Consider the following 15,419-nt stretch of genomic DNA (forward strand, 5'->3'; position numbering starts at 1 on the left):
CATTGAAATGGTGAGACTTGATCTGGGCTTAAACAGGAGCAGGTTGTTAATAAAGTAAGAGAAAAGCAAGGCATACGGGCTTAAAAGCAAGGGCATAAAGGTGTGGGTGGGTATATTCTGTTGGATGAAAGATTACATTGATGATGCCAAATTTGTATTAGGGTAATAGCAATTAGGTGAAAAGACCAGTGTAGGAGAAAACTATGTGTGCCCCGGTGCCCAGTAATGTAAAGGATGATAAAGAGACAGGAGTCTCTTCAGTAATGTAAAAGATTATAATGTAAAAGATTGTAATGTAATGTAACGTAACATGTAAGAATGTAATGCAAAAGATGATAGAGGTGTCTCTTTGACCACAGTAAAAACCTTGATAGCTTAGGAATTGGAAGAGCAGAGTTCTGTTGCTTTTGATTTTTTTGCACTTAGGTTGCTGTTTTCTCTATGTGAGCAGTTTCAACCAAGAGAGTCTGTGGATTCCTTTGCTTTAATATTCTTTAATTCCATTACTGAAGATAAGTAGTGGCAGCCACTGGTTCGTATTACTTGGGGAGTTTGGTGTAGCCGATGGAGAGGACCTGCTGTAAATATCTCTTAAACACATTCCTCCGTTACTGTTTCGTTCCATTGTCCTAATCAGTACATGTACCTAAGTTTTAAGGTTCTTGGTCATTTAAATTATCTAATTGAGATTTTAGTCAATTAAATTCTATTAGTCAATTAAATTATCTAATTGAGATCAGAAGGAATAGAGCTTTAAGGAAAAGTGTAGAGGAATAGTTTTAATTTTGGAAAACCTTAGAGTACCAGCTTTGAGTTGAGAGCATTGGTAATCAGTGGGGATGATAGTAGGTTGATAGCATCTGGGGGAGGGCTTTAAGTGCCATCCCCGGGGGTCACATAGTTTATATGTGGTAGAACTGGGTTTGCACCCAGGTCTTTTGGACTTCAAAGTCTGTATTTTCACTAGACTATTCAAGCTAATTAGGAAGATAGACACAAGTAATTGTAGTGCCGTGTACTACATTGTAGTATTAGAAGTATCATCAAAGCATAGAAGAAATACAGAGGGAGGGAATGATTAAATCAGCTTTGAGATGGAGCATTGAGAGATTCCTGGAGAAGGATGATACCTGAACAGGGCTTTGATAGCAATCTAGGAGCTGTGTAGGGTAAAAGGGAATAATAGCATTTGTGTTTCAGTACCTCTGCACTTTGCTTTAAAGGACCAGGGTTATCTGGCTTATTTCTACTGTCTATTCTCTTCCATCAGTCTCCCTTGTCCTTTATTTTTTTTTTAAGATTTTATTTATTAGAGCACACACACATGTGAACATGACCCTGGGATCATGATCCAAGTCAAAGGCAGGTGCTTGACCAGCTGAGCCACCCAGGGGCCCCTCCCTTGTTCTTCTTATGTACAAACGTGATCATGACATTCTCATCCCAGATGTGGGTAGTAATATCATTTTCACATTGCTGACATTTCTATTAATTATATACCATACCATAGCAATAATTCCTACAGTTTTTCTTCAATTAAATGAAATAATATTTTGTGTAGTGTAGTACTGTGTGTGTGTGTATAAGCATAAAACACCACAGCTTGTCCATTCCTGAATTCTTTATTAATCTCTTGGTTGGGTCTTCGAATATTTGAGTATATACATTTGAGTCCCAGTCTTTTTTCCCTTCTAAGTGTTCTGAAGACACCTTACCACACCCCCCCCCCCACCCCCCAGCATGGACAGAGATGTGTCTAAAGTAATACCTGTGTATTCTGTGGATAATTCTGAGACCAGTAAGATTTCTGCCACCCTTGCCCCCACTCTTTTTTTTTTTTCTTTTACTGTCTTTGATAATTTTGATTTGTTGTTTCGATTCTGTCCTCTTTGGGAAAAGCAATAAGCCTTTGTTTTCCGTAATTTATCTTTTTTTCTGATTGCCACCATTTCTGTTTTGTTATATAACTCTCTGCTTTCTGTGTCAGTGATGTTGTCACTAGCTATTTCTATTTCTCTCCAGGTCTTCTGTGGTTTTTATTTTTACTTTTTAAATTTTTATTTATTTTTTGTCAGAGAGGGTGAGCACAGGCAGACAGAGTGGCAAGCAGAGGCAGAGGGAGAAGCAGGCTTCCTGCTGAGCACCGAGCCCAATGTGGGACTCGATCCCAGGACGTTGGGATCATGACCTGAGCGGAAGGCAGCCGCCTAACCGAGCCACCCAGGCATCCCGTTTTTTAATTTCTTTTACAGGTTTATTGTCATATTTATTTGCTGAACTATTAAGCTGTTTCTGGAGTTCTCTGATTCGTCTCAGTCATCTCCCTTTTAGTGTTTTGTCTGTATGGTGGATTCATACAGTGCATAGGTCCCATACTGAAATCTTTTATTATTATTCATCAAAGAATGGAGTGACTTCTAGTTGAAACTGTTGTCAAGGGAGGAACACTGGGAAAATAGCAGAGAAAGTCATCTAAGGGAGGCAGCAACTTCAGTCAGGATATGTTCTCACAGAATACTTTTTTACTAGGCTGATGTGTCCTGAGCTCTGAAGACATTTCTTCCTTTAAAATAGTTTTTTAATTAAAATTTAAGTAAGTAAAATTTTGGGGCGCCTGGGTGGCTCAGTGGGTTAAAGCCTCTGCCTTAAGCTCAGGTCCCGATCTCAGGGTCCTGGGATCTGAGCTGCAGTCTCTCTGCCTCTCTGCCTACTTGTGATCGCTCTGTCAAATAAATTAAATCTTCAAAAAAAAAATTTAGTAAAATTTAAATAAATTAAATCAAAGTAATAATATGTATATATTTTGAAAAAAGTACTTCCAGTGTTGTTGTTTTTTTTAAAGGATTTTATTTATTTATTTGACAGAGATCATAAGTAGGCAGAGGGGCAGGCAGAAAGAGGAGGGGAACCAGGCTCCCTGCTGAGCAGAGAGCCCAGTGTGGGGCTCTATCCCAGGACCCTGGATTATGATCTGAGTTGAAGGCAGAGGCTTTAATCCACTGAGCCACCCAGGCACCCCAGTACCTAGAGTTTTATAATAAATATCATTATTCTCTTGCCTCAACTCTCCCCAACTCCTAGTTTTTATTTTCTTGAGACAACTGTTTTTAGCACTCGTAGCTGTTGCTTATTACATTTACTTCCATATTTATAAGTAATGTGCTTATATTCTTTTTAATTTTTTATTTTTTAATTTTTTTTTTATTTTATTTTTTTTTAAAGATTTTATTTATTTATTTGACAGACAGAGATCACAAGCAGGCAGAGAGGCAGGCAGAGAGAGAGAGAGGAGGAAGCAGGCTCGCTGCTGAGCAGAGAGCCCGATGCGGGACTCGATCCCAGGACCCTGGGATCATGACCTGAGCCGAAGGCAGAGGCTTAACCCTCTGAGCCACCCAGGCGCCCTCTTTTTAATTTTTTAAATGTTAACTATTAACTGTTTATTATGAAAGATGAGGTTTTACATATATCACCTGTCTTCATTTTTATCCTTCTACCTTTTGAACGTCTTTTTTAAATGATGATCTTGATACTCATTGTTTATGACTGTGGATTACATTTTCTGTTGTGTATTTGTCTTGTAGTTTAAAATTGCCTCCATCTGTTCGCTTATTTGATTTTCTAAGTTCCTATCAGTTCTTCCCAACCTTGAAAAAGAATTATAAAACTGTCTGAACACAACACTGTTTTCCACTGACAACACATCAAGAAACCTTATCTGTTTACTCCCTACCATTTTCTACCCTCTTCCTCTTCTCCTTGGGTCCTCTACTCCCCTCTTCCAGTCTGGGCCAGATACCTTCTAGACCTGTCATACATTATCCAAGGATTTTTCTCCACGTCTCTCCTCTGAGAGAGCTTATTTCCTTTATTTTGGTGTCTTTCTCTTTGTTTTTTTTCTTCTTTTCTTTTTGCTCCTTTGTTTCAGTGGACCTTGTGTTCCAGAAACTTCTGGAGGGTGCAGAGGAAGGAAAGTTTTTGATACTTTGCCTATACTTCAATAAAATGTGTGTGACTATGTAATAGTTTGGGTATATAGTCTGAGTGAAATAATTTTCAGAATCTTAAAGTTACTGCTTCATTTGTCTCCTTTCAGGTGTTGCTATTTAGAAGACTAATGCCATTCTAATTCTGGAAAGCCGCTAACTAGACTCTGCAAAAATATTAGTATCATGATAGGCAAAAAAATTTAAAAGTCTGGGAAACTGTTCTAGGTACTTTTCATCTTTTTTCTTTCTGGAAGTTTTTAGACTTTATTCTTACTCCTAATGCTCTGTTATGTCACAGTACCATACCTTGGTATGGCTATTTCTTTTCCTTTGTGTATGGGTACATTCTTTCAGTTCACATAGTCATGAATTTCAGTTTGGGAAATTAGGTGTTTGGTAGTTTCTCCCCTTTTTTTTCAAGTTTGTTTCTAGTTGGTTGGATGTTAGACCACCTGGATCGATCTTCTGACTTTATTATTCTCCTGTTTGATTTTTAATTCTACTTTTTGAGAGGTTAAAAAAAGATGTGCAGAGTGATGGTTGAAGACTTAGGCTCTGAAGTCTGAAGCCCAGTTTGATTTCTGGCTTTGCCAGTTTCTAGCTGTGTGAAGTTACTTAATACTCTTTCTGTTTTTCATGTGTAAATTGGGTTTATATTAGTACCTCACTCAAGGATGTGGGAATAAACGAGTTCATTCACCCAAAGTGCTTAGAAAATTTCCTGGTAGATACTAAATGTTCATTGTTACTATCATTTGGCATCATTAGTACCTCAAGTTAATATTCCAGCTGTTTGAATTGTTAGTTAAGAGTTCTTAATTTCATTAAAAGTTCGAGGCGCTTTTGTTTGCTGCTCTGTTCTTACAGTCTCTTGTTTTGTGGGTGCAGTTATCATCTTGACTTAGTGGGACAAATGAGGAAATTTGGGAAAAACCTCCAAGATACAAAATGGACCCCCAAACTAAATACCTGATAAAACACATCAAATGAAATATGCAGAAACAAAAATAAATTGAAATCTTAGAAGATTTTTGGGGTTCAGCAGTGCTAAGGTTTTTTTGTTTCCTGTGTTGGTAGTTTTATCATATTTACTCTTTTATGAATGTTTTGGTGTATGTCTTGTATGTTAGAGGCTTTTTCTAAATTTCCTCTTAATGAGGTTCTAGTTATATTTGGTGGAAGTATATGTAAGTATTGTGTACTCGGTGAAGCACATCAGGAAGCACAGACGTCTGCTTGTCCTTTTGTAGGTGATACTAAGTTTGAACTTTTAAGGTGAGGTCAGATAGCTTCTCCATTTTGAGAGTACCTTTTTATCCGTGTTAATTAAGTGATCTTGGGTTGATATTTTCAGAATGTAATTATTTATATATACTTTGGCATCCTTTTAAGATGTAAGATACTGTGATCAGTTATGTCATTAACCATTTTGATTCTCAGATCTAAATCTGACCAGGAGAAGCCCTTTCAAGCTGGCTTCTTTGCCTTTTTATGTGTTAATATCAGTTTTTGAGCACTTCCTTAGTCTGACATGACAAGATATTCTAGGTTCACCTTGTACTTTCCCTGTCCTAGACCTAGAACTCAGATTTTTCTCCAAGGAGCTCTTGTTTCTCTTCATGGAGGAATGATAGTAAGAAACCCAAAATCTGGGGGTTGAGTCTGCTTTTTGCTATGGAGGTATCATTGCTTCTGGGTCCCTGTGTATGTGTACACATACATATGTATGCATGTGTGTACCTGCACATGCATAGGCATGTGTATTTGTATCTGGTATATAGTTACATTCATTTGTGTCCATTTATATTTAATTTTAGTAGGGGTTTCCCCCTAATTCTTGTTTTATTTTTGGATATGTATTAAGTAACATTGTGCAAAAGTCAAAAACTATATTAAAAGGTACATTTGAATACCTTTTTCCTATTTTTAACCACGTTTTAACTACCTACAAACAATATGTATATAAACCTTAATTTGAAGTTTATCTTTTCTTGTTTTTCTATTTGTAGATACATACATGCACATGTATTAGTTAACTCTTCTTTGTTGCACAGTAGTTTGCCTAACATTGCATTTTTTTTCACATTGCTTTTTTCACTTAAGCTAGCTTTGATATCTCTCCATCAGTACATAGAAACCTTCCTCATTTCCTTTTCATAACTGCAGAGTGTTCTGTTGTGTAGATGCCTAATGGTTTCTGCATTATGCGTCTTCACTATGTTTACAGAATTGTGCTATTCCAAAGAGTGCTATAACTTACTGTGTATACATGTGTTTTAATTAAAACATAAATTTATTATTTCTTGAGGTTCTATGAGTAGGATTGAATTAGTTGTTGGAGCTCTCTCTTGGCGAGTCTCTCAAGCAGTTGCAGATGAAGTTGGGGCTAGAGTCATCTGAAAGTTGAAAGTAACGCAACATCCAAGGTAGCTCCCCCATTATACCTGGCAACTGATGCTGGTTGTCAGCTCAGGGCTCACCTCAGGCTCTAGCTGACATTCCAGCTGAAATGCCTATTTGTGACCTATTTGGCAGGAACTTCCTAGAACATGTCAGTTGGTTCTGAAAGGGAGTATCCCCAAAGTGAGCATTTCAAAAGGTCAAGTGGGAGCTGCAAAGCTTTTAAGATTTATCTCAGAAATCCCAGAACATTACTTCTGTACTCTTGATCAACCAGAGCATTTATGCTGGCTCAGATATAAGGAGAGAAGAATTAGTCTTCTCTTAATGTGAGAAACAGGGTGCATGAAATTGAAAGCAGCTGTGTTTGGAGATTGTATACGTAGTCTGCCTTCTAGCAATCACAGTTCACATCCCTTCCATATGTGAGATGTATGCACTTCTTTCCCCCACTTACACAGTCTCATCCCAGTGTGGCATCAGTTTGATTCCAGAATCTTGTTATTGGAGTCAGGACCAGATATGAATAGATAAAGATTCTTGGGGGCAGTTCCTTTAGTACAGTTCCCTGGAAACAGTTGCCCTTGATCTGAAGACCTTTATTGAGATCTTTATTTCTCATTATGGTTTTGAGTTACTATCTGGTGTTTTGGTGTGTCCCCCCTCCCCCCCAATTTCCTCTAGGATGGCTCCAGTGATGAACTTCTCAGCTTCTGTTTATCTGGGAACTTTACTGTTTCTCCCTTACCTTTGAAGGCGTTTTGCTGGGTATAGGATTCTTTTTTTTTTTTTTTTTAAGGTTTTATTTATTTATTTGACAGAGAGGAATCATAAGTAGATGGAGAGGGACGCCTGGGTGGCTCAGTTGGTTAAGCAGCTGCCTTTGGCTCGGGTCATGATCCCAGCATCCTGGGATCGAGTCCCACATCAGGCTCCTTGCTCCGCGGGGAGCCTGCTTCTCCCTCTGACTCTGCCTTCCACTCTGTCTGCCTGTGCTCCCTCTCACTCTCTCTCTTACAAATAAATAAATAAAATCTTTAAAAAAAAAAAAAAAAAGAAAGAAAGAAAGGTGGATCCCCTTCTTTAAAAAAAAAAAATAAAAAAAAAATAAGTAGATGGAGAGGCAGGCAGAGAGAGAGAGAGAGAGGAGGAAGCAGGCTCCCTGCTGAGCAGAGAGCCCGATGTGGGACTCCATCCCAGGACCCTGAGATCATGACCTGAGCCGAAGGCAGCGGCTTAACCCACTGAGCCACCCAGGCGCCCCTGGGTATAGGATTCTTAATTGACAGGGCTGTTGCTGTTTTTTTTCTTTGAGCCCTTTAAATACATCAGCTCAACTCACTGCCTTCTAGACTCCAAAGTTTCTCATGAGAAATCTGCTTAAAATGTTAGGATCCAAAAAAAAAAATGTTAGGATCCCTTAATGTGATGATCACCTTTGTTTTGCTGTTTTCAAAATTCCCTCTTTGTTTTTTGGAAGTTTGAATATAATATATCCTGGCATGGCTGCCGTTGAGTTCATCTTACGTCAAGGTTGTTGAGCTTTTTAGATGTTTATATTCATGTCTTTAATCAAATTTGGCAAGTTTTCAGCCATTATTTCTTCATATATTCTCTCCGCCTATGTCTCTCTTACTGGGACTCCCACAATTCATATCTTGCTCTACTTGCCGGTGTCCCATGGGTCCCTTAGGCTCTGGTCACTTTTACATCTTTTTTTCTCTCTGTTCCTCAGACAAGATAATTTCTATTGTCCTATCTTAAAGTACATGGATTATTTCTTCCTGCTCAAATGAGTCTTTGAATTGCTCTAGTGAGTTTTTCATTTAAGTTACTACATTTTCACATCCAGAATTTTTTCATGGTTTCTATTTAGGTTTTCTATTTATTGATATTTCCATTTTGTTCATATTTTGATCATATTTTCTTGACCTTATCTACATCTTCTTTTGTTTTTTGAGTATCTTTAAGCTAGACATTTAAAAATCTTTGGCTAAACATATTAACATCTGCCTTCAGAGCTTTTTTACGGACAGTTTTTTGTTTCTTTTTTCCTTTAAAGGACATACTTTTGGGGCACCTGGGTGGCTCAGTCATTAAGCATCTACCTTTGGCTCAGGTCATGATCCCAGGGTCCTGGGTTCAAGCCCCACTTTGGGCTCCCTGTTCAGCGGGAAGCCTGTTTCTCCCTCTTCCATTCCCCCTGCTTGTGTTTCCTCTTTTGCTATGTCTCTGTCAAATAAATAAAATCTTAAAAAAATATAATAATAATAAGGCCATGCTTTACGGGTTTTTTGTATGGTTAAGGTTTTTGTTTTGTTTTGTTCTTTGCTGAAAACTGGTTATTCTAATCTAATATGTTAATTCTGGAAATCAGATTTTCCCGCTTCCCTGTGTCTTGCTGCTTTTTATTCTTGTATTTTGGGAGGTATCGTAGGCTGTCTCTGAGGAGGATCATCAGCCTGAGGTTAAAATTTAAGGTCTTCTCCAAGACTTGCCCTGGGCATACACAGTCTTTATGATTTCTCCTGTATGTGTAGTTGTTTTTTAAACTCCTAGTCTTTAATGCTGGGCTCCCAGAGGGAGGAAAAGTGAGAAATAAAGGGAGGGGGAAGGGCATAGGCCCTTTAATGCCCCTTGAAGTTTCTTCAGCTTGAGTGGGGGAAGGGCATATCATGGGGAAGGTCTAACAGCAATGACTACTACCCTTCTCTGTGTCTGTACCTCTTGGATGGGAAGCAGCGATCAGAGTGCAAGGTCCCAGTATTCAGAGGACAGTCATCTGTGGCCACCCTGGTTCCTGCAAGCTCTGTGTAAGCTGCTCCGAGAACAAGTACCTTGCCATGTGACCAGGGGTGGGGTGTGGTAGGAAAGGTGACTGTTAACTTTGCTCAGAGCTGAAATTAACCACAGTTGTACTGTCCTGGTCTTCGTCCTGGAAGTTGCAAGCCTTTCAGTAAACTCCAGAGTTCCAGAAGAGTTCCCTGAGACAGACTCCACCAGCACAATTATTCAGGTGGGGAGGCCAGTTCTGCCAGTGCTTCCTGCTCTGCTATCTCCTCAGAATCTTCTGTCTGTGCATGTGTTTTTTGTGTTTTGGGGACATACCTTCAGGGTGAGAAGCTAGAAATGGGATTGCTAGATGAGAAGATAAATACATATATAATCAAGTTAGATATTGCCAGATTGCCCTCCTTAGAGCTTGTAAAATTTTGCGTTCCTACTGATAAGGGAGCAAGAGGCTGGCTGAGGACAAAGCAAAAGCTGGCACCCTGCACCCCCTCTCTACCCGCTCCCCTCGGTAATGTGTGTGACATTTCTCAGGCACCCCCGACTGCCATAAGTGAGAAATAGTTAACTTGCAGAAATCACAATCCTACAAGACAGGAGTGAGTCTCCCTTGGTTTACAAATGTCCTAGAGATCTACAAACAAAGAAGTTACCTTATCAATAGCACAATTTCCAGAGGCAAATAACTCAGTTCCTTAAGCCCTAAATAAAGTTAAATTTCTTCTAAACCCAAATCTCACTAACAAAGACACTTAATAGCAGAAATGTGAATGGCTTGCCAAGCTGCAAGGCCTCCAGTATCCTGGTGGCACCTTATAGGCCCTCTTAGCATATGACAGCTTTGTTGAAACCTCCCTTCCCCTCACCTTCCCCCAACCTCAAGGTAAGTAACCTGCCATCTCTCACAACCCGTGGCACCCCTCTTCCTGCCCACTGGTCCTGTCCCCGTGCTTTAATAAACCACCATTTTGCACCGAAGATGTCTCAAGAATTCTTTCTTGGTCATTGGCTCCGGACCTCAGCCCACCAAACCTCACCTAGGTTCTAGAACTTCATCACTACTAGCAGTGTATGAAAGTACTTGTTTCCTCTCAGCTTCACCAACAGTATGTTGTCAAGGTTTTGAGTTTTTGCCAATCTGGGGTAAATAGTGATTTCTTAATGTAGAGATAAAGCCTAAGGAGAGAAAGCAGTAGTACAGTAACTAACCTGGATTTCTAGTTAAACATTGTGAATTAAACACGTGTTTCTCTTCCTAAGACCCACTAAAATGGGAATAAAGAAAAAGAACTTGGGGTGCCTCGGTGGCTCAGTGGGTTAAGCCTCTGCCTTCAGCTCAGGTTATGATCTCAGGGCCCTGGGATCCAGCCCTGCCTTGGGCTCTGCTCAGCGGGGAGCCTGCTTTCCCTCCTTTATCTCTGCCTGCCTCTCTGCCTACTTGTGGGTGAGCTCTCTCTGTGAAATAAATAAAATCTTAAAAAAAACCAACCAAACAAAAACTTACGAGAAAGGTGCTTCTTCTATTCTGATAATGTGCAGTGTTTGTTTAAAGTTCAGTTGAATATCCTTTTGGTGAAATACTGGTTTAGAACTTCTGCCCGTTTTTCTAACTGGTGTTTAATTTTCCACAGTTTTAAAGAATTCTTTGTGTATCAAGGATATTGTCCTTCTGGGATGTTGTAAATATTTTTTGTCTTTTTGGATTTGTTTCTGGTGTGTTCTGTTTTAAACATGCAAATTTTTTTCTTCTGTTGCATTATGTTTATGAGGGAAGCGCTAAAAAGCTGATGGGAAGCTTTATGTTTAAGGCTGGGGCTTATCCACGGACAAGGTTCTTGATATTCTATTCTGTGGGTCATTATTTATTTATTTATTTTTAAAAAAGATTTTATTTATTTATTTGACAGAGAAATCACAAGTAGGCAGAGAGAGAGAGAGAGGGAGAGAGGGAAGCAGGCTCCCTGCTGAGCAGAGAGCCCGATTCGGGACTCGATCCCAAGACCCTGAGATCATGACCTGAGCCGAAGGCAGTGGCTTAACCCACTGAGCCACCCAGGTGCCCTCATTTTTTATTTAAAAGAAGAGTCTACCAATTTCTTGGTGAAGGAAGTTGGCAGATGGGCCCTTTTCTGTACATGGATCTTTTATCCCTGTGTTTTCTTCTCTTCCTTCCCTTGCTGTGCCTGGGGTCCTCAAATCTCTATTTTAGGTCTTGTATTCTATAGTTAGCTTTCATTCTACTGCTGTAGTTGGGGAACTGTAGTTTTTTGTAGTTGCTATGTGTCATGCATTGAGAATCCAGGGATTTTTTTTCCCCCCCAGTCTTGGAATCAATCTAGATGTTAACCTCATGCCTCACCATTGTCTTGGGAAGTCATTCAGAGGTGTAGATTTTTTTTTTTTTTAAGATTTTATTTATTCATTTGACAGGCAGAGATCACAAGTAGGCAGAGAAGCTGGCAGAGAGAGGAGGAAGCAGGCTCCCTGCTGAGCAGCCCGAATGGGGGTGTGTGTGGGAGGGGTGAGGGGTTGGGGGGGTGGTGTCACGATCCCAGGATCCTGGGATCTTGACCGGGGCTGAAGGCAGAGGTTTTACCACTGAGCCACCCAGGTACCCCAAAGGTGTAGATTTTTGAATCCTTTGAGAATTAGGTAGTGAGATTTGACTGACTTCCACGGGCACTTGGGATGTCTGTTTTCTCAGTCCTCATAGTTTCTCTTTTCTCATCTGTGGTCTCAGATTCTTTTCTTAATTTCTTTATTCTCATTTCAGTGGATTTTAGATGGGAGAAGAAAGAAACATACTAATTTATTCTACTTAACTAGAAATCCAGGTGGTTGTTTGCCCATAGCATTCTCTCTCCTTTGGCTCTATTTCCTGAGCAGTTGGATCCTCACAGTACTTCACAGTATTGTGCTTTGATAACTTAAGAGTTCATATGCCTATACTCTGATGATTCTGATCAATAGTTAGAAAATTGGTTTCCTCTTTCCCTCTTTGATGTCCTTTTTAACTTAAAGGGAAGATTTTCTTTTTTCAATTGAAAGCAGAAGATTGTTGGTTGGTCTTTGAAATATGAATGCTACTTGAGAGAGTCTTTTGACTTAAATTTCCTTATATTGGTATAGTTTGGGGATTATAGCTATTTTGTAGTTTCATCTTAAATGAATGTCCTTTCCTCTTTCTTCTGTTTATTTTGGTGGTTTTCAAGAAGGGGAAGTAACCATACCTTTATTCTTTATTTTAAAATGCATTTACTACAATGTCAAAAGCAGTGTTCAAATCATACATTTCATTTAGGACTTTGAATTCCTGGATTAAGTACCCATGCCAAGAACTTTTCCTGGTTTGTATAAAAAGTTTTGCATGAAGTGTATGATTCTAGTCTGGCACATTTGGTCACAGTGAGTTTCAAGTCACAGTGAACAGAGGAGAGTGCCTCCAAGAACACACATGTGCTAGAAGTATAGAGCTGTTAGATTCTGCGGCAGCGGCAGGGACTGGTTTCTTTCACTACCCTTCTTACTAGCTCTTGTCTCTCAAGGTACTACTTCTCCTGTCTGCACATCTGTTTCAAGGTCTCCATGCAAGCCAGTAGTTTCAGTTCTCATTTAAGTTACGCTTACATGAGCCGCTGGTCTCTCTCAAACCTACATGTGCTCTTTCTGCCTCAGCTCTTTACAGCTGACAAGTGTTCTCTCTTGCTGTTTCTTGTCATATTTCCCAGAACAAGAGATTGACCCAGACCATCTTTTTATGTGCCACTTGCGGTTTGTTGTTCTAGCCAAACGATAAATTGGCTATCTTGAATCAGGTGTCCAGCGTTGTTCATCTGCTTCAAGATGTCAGAGAGGGAGCAGTAGGTCAGCAGGGCCGTGGTAAGGAACCAGAGATGGGACGGTGACCCTTGGTAGGTGAGGGAGTAGGAAAGACCTGAATACATAGGGTATTCTCTCCTTCAATATCCAGTTTGTTTTTAATAGACTACTTCAGGCAAATACTTAGTGAGGAACAAATGTTGTAAGAAACTAATATTTAAGTGTCAGAGTTGACTGGGAAATCTTTCCTATTTGATCTATTTTCAGTTTGCACTGTGAATATAGTAGCATAGTGTCAGAAAGATGACTGTACTAGACGACAGAAGTCTTGGATTCTAGACCTGGTTTTTGCCAATATTGACTTTCTTCATCAGAATAATTTTTAAAAGGTCAATGGAGTAGAATAGTTTTAAGGTACTGTGTAGATGTAAAAACGTGACTCAGATTGTGCCCTACTAAGCTGGGAAAGGTAATTTTCACAAAATTAAAAGTTCAGGTTAATGTAAAAAATTAGGAACAAGAATGATTGGACCCATATGTTAGGAAAAGATATGGGAGTTTTGTAGTGAGCCTAATTCTTTTCATCTGTACTTGTTTCATTTGAAATGAGATGGTCTTTGTTAATTGATTGAAGTCAGTTGTTAATAGTTACAAACTTTTTCCAACCTAACTTGAAATCAAGTAGTGTATCACTGTAAGTATAATATTGAAATTTGAAATGTTTTTTGCCTTTGATGCTTTTTAAGAAATAGAATTGGATATTTGGAATAATTAAGTTAAATGTGTTTCTTTTACTTTTTAGGATTTAAGTGCCCCGTATGTTCAAAATTTGTACCTTCAGATGAAATGGATTTGCATCTTGTGATGTGTTTAACAAAGCCAAGAATAACCTATAATGGTAAGTCTGGTGCTTTAAAATGCTATTTTAAATTAGAATTACCTTAGATTTTACGAATTTTATGTTTCAGGTAAAATTTAAAAGGCAAGGAACCCTGGAGGTAACTGGTTTTTTAGTTAGGTCTGATGCTTTGGCTTTACCATTCTTTCCCGACCACGATATCCAGACATTTAAAATCCTAGGCAATATTTCTCAGTGTAGCCTTGGTACATTTTGAAATAGACTTAAAAAAAAAAAAAAACCCACACAGTTCATGCCTGGCTTTTTTCAAAAATTCTTAAATAGACAAATTTCAAAAGCCTACAAGAAATTTCATGGATTTTTCAAATGTAGTATTTGATTTGAAATAGAATGAGTAGGAAGAACACCAGTAAACAGTGAACCCAATTGAAAGGTTGACTTCTTTCAGCAAATGTCTTCTTTTCTTTAAAGATTTTATTTGTTTGTTTATTTGAGAGTATATGATTTGGGGGAGGGGCAGAGACCCTAGAGAGAGACAGGCAGACAGTCTGCTGAGTGCAAGGTCCACACCAGGAGATCATGACTCCAGCAAAATCAAGAGCTGTCACTTAAACCGCCGAGCCACCCAGGCACCCTTCAGTAAATGTCTTATGAGAACCTGTGGAGTATGAGGTGTAGTGTTAGGAGGTTGGGATACAGCAGTGCATAAAACAGATGGATCCTACCCCTGAGCATCAGCCAGAAGTTAACCAGTTTAGCCCACTTAAGAATTTGAGATTAAAAAAAAAAAAAAAATTGAGATTTCTCCCCAGATTACAAAAATGCTGGGGTGGGAGGTAGGCATTAATATTGACATAAACATGTTACCCTGTTTAGCTCTTGCAGACTGATTTAGGAATCTCTTTCTAATAGAGCAGTGCTTCAGCCATACCATTATAGTATTGACAATAGAACCCTTTCCCCCCACCCTTTATTTTCCAATGAATAAGTAAAAGAAGATTATAGCAGTTCCTTTGAATACTAAATGCACCTGTTGATTATATCCAAACCTTCTTTCATTGTGAAATTGAATTGGTTACTTTGCATAATATAATTGAAATTCAGTTACTTAAAAAATAAACATTCTCAGGCTCAAAATTTGAGATAAAAGTGATGGGGCTTGTTTCTCATTTGTACTCCATTGTCTTATCATTACCCTCCATAATTATGTTTATTGCAAGCGTTTTAAAAATAAAAATCCTTAAATGTTAAGAGTCTAGCAGTGAATTTTGAAAGCACAAATGTTAATTCCTTGAACAGTGTTTGCACATAACCTTAGTATTCTGTACATTTCCTTTTTGTGAAAGATATATATATATTTATACATATATAAAAATCATATATGTTACATATATGTATATGCTACAATCTTTGTGAATGTCGATATTTGGCAGTTTTTAATCTCCTTAAGTGGACTCAAGCCAAGAGTTTTTTTTTTGTTTGTTTGTTTTTTAAGATTTTACTTATTCATTTGACAGAGGTCACAAGTAGGCAGAGAGAGAGGGAGAAGCAGGCTCCCTGCA

At 38.8% G+C, this 15,419-nt stretch overlaps 1 protein-coding gene across 3 annotated transcripts in view; it reads left to right on the forward strand.

Moving 5' to 3' along the window:
- ZNRF2 (zinc and ring finger 2) overlaps positions 1-15,419 on the forward strand; it is a 394,136-nt gene that overhangs the window by 41,104 nt on the left and 337,613 nt on the right. For all 3 annotated transcript variants that reach the window (XM_059171478.1, XM_059171479.1, XM_059171480.1), the window contains exon 2: positions 13,801-13,896. In XM_059171478.1, coding sequence (XP_059027461.1) covers positions 13,801-13,896 — 96 coding nt within the window. The remainder of the gene's footprint in view (positions 1-13,800; positions 13,897-15,419) is intronic.

The sequence above is a fragment of the Mustela lutreola genome, chromosome 4 (assembly GCF_030435805.1).
Source record: "Mustela lutreola isolate mMusLut2 chromosome 4, mMusLut2.pri, whole genome shotgun sequence".
Classification (NCBI taxonomy): Eukaryota; Metazoa; Chordata; class Mammalia; order Carnivora; family Mustelidae; genus Mustela; species Mustela lutreola.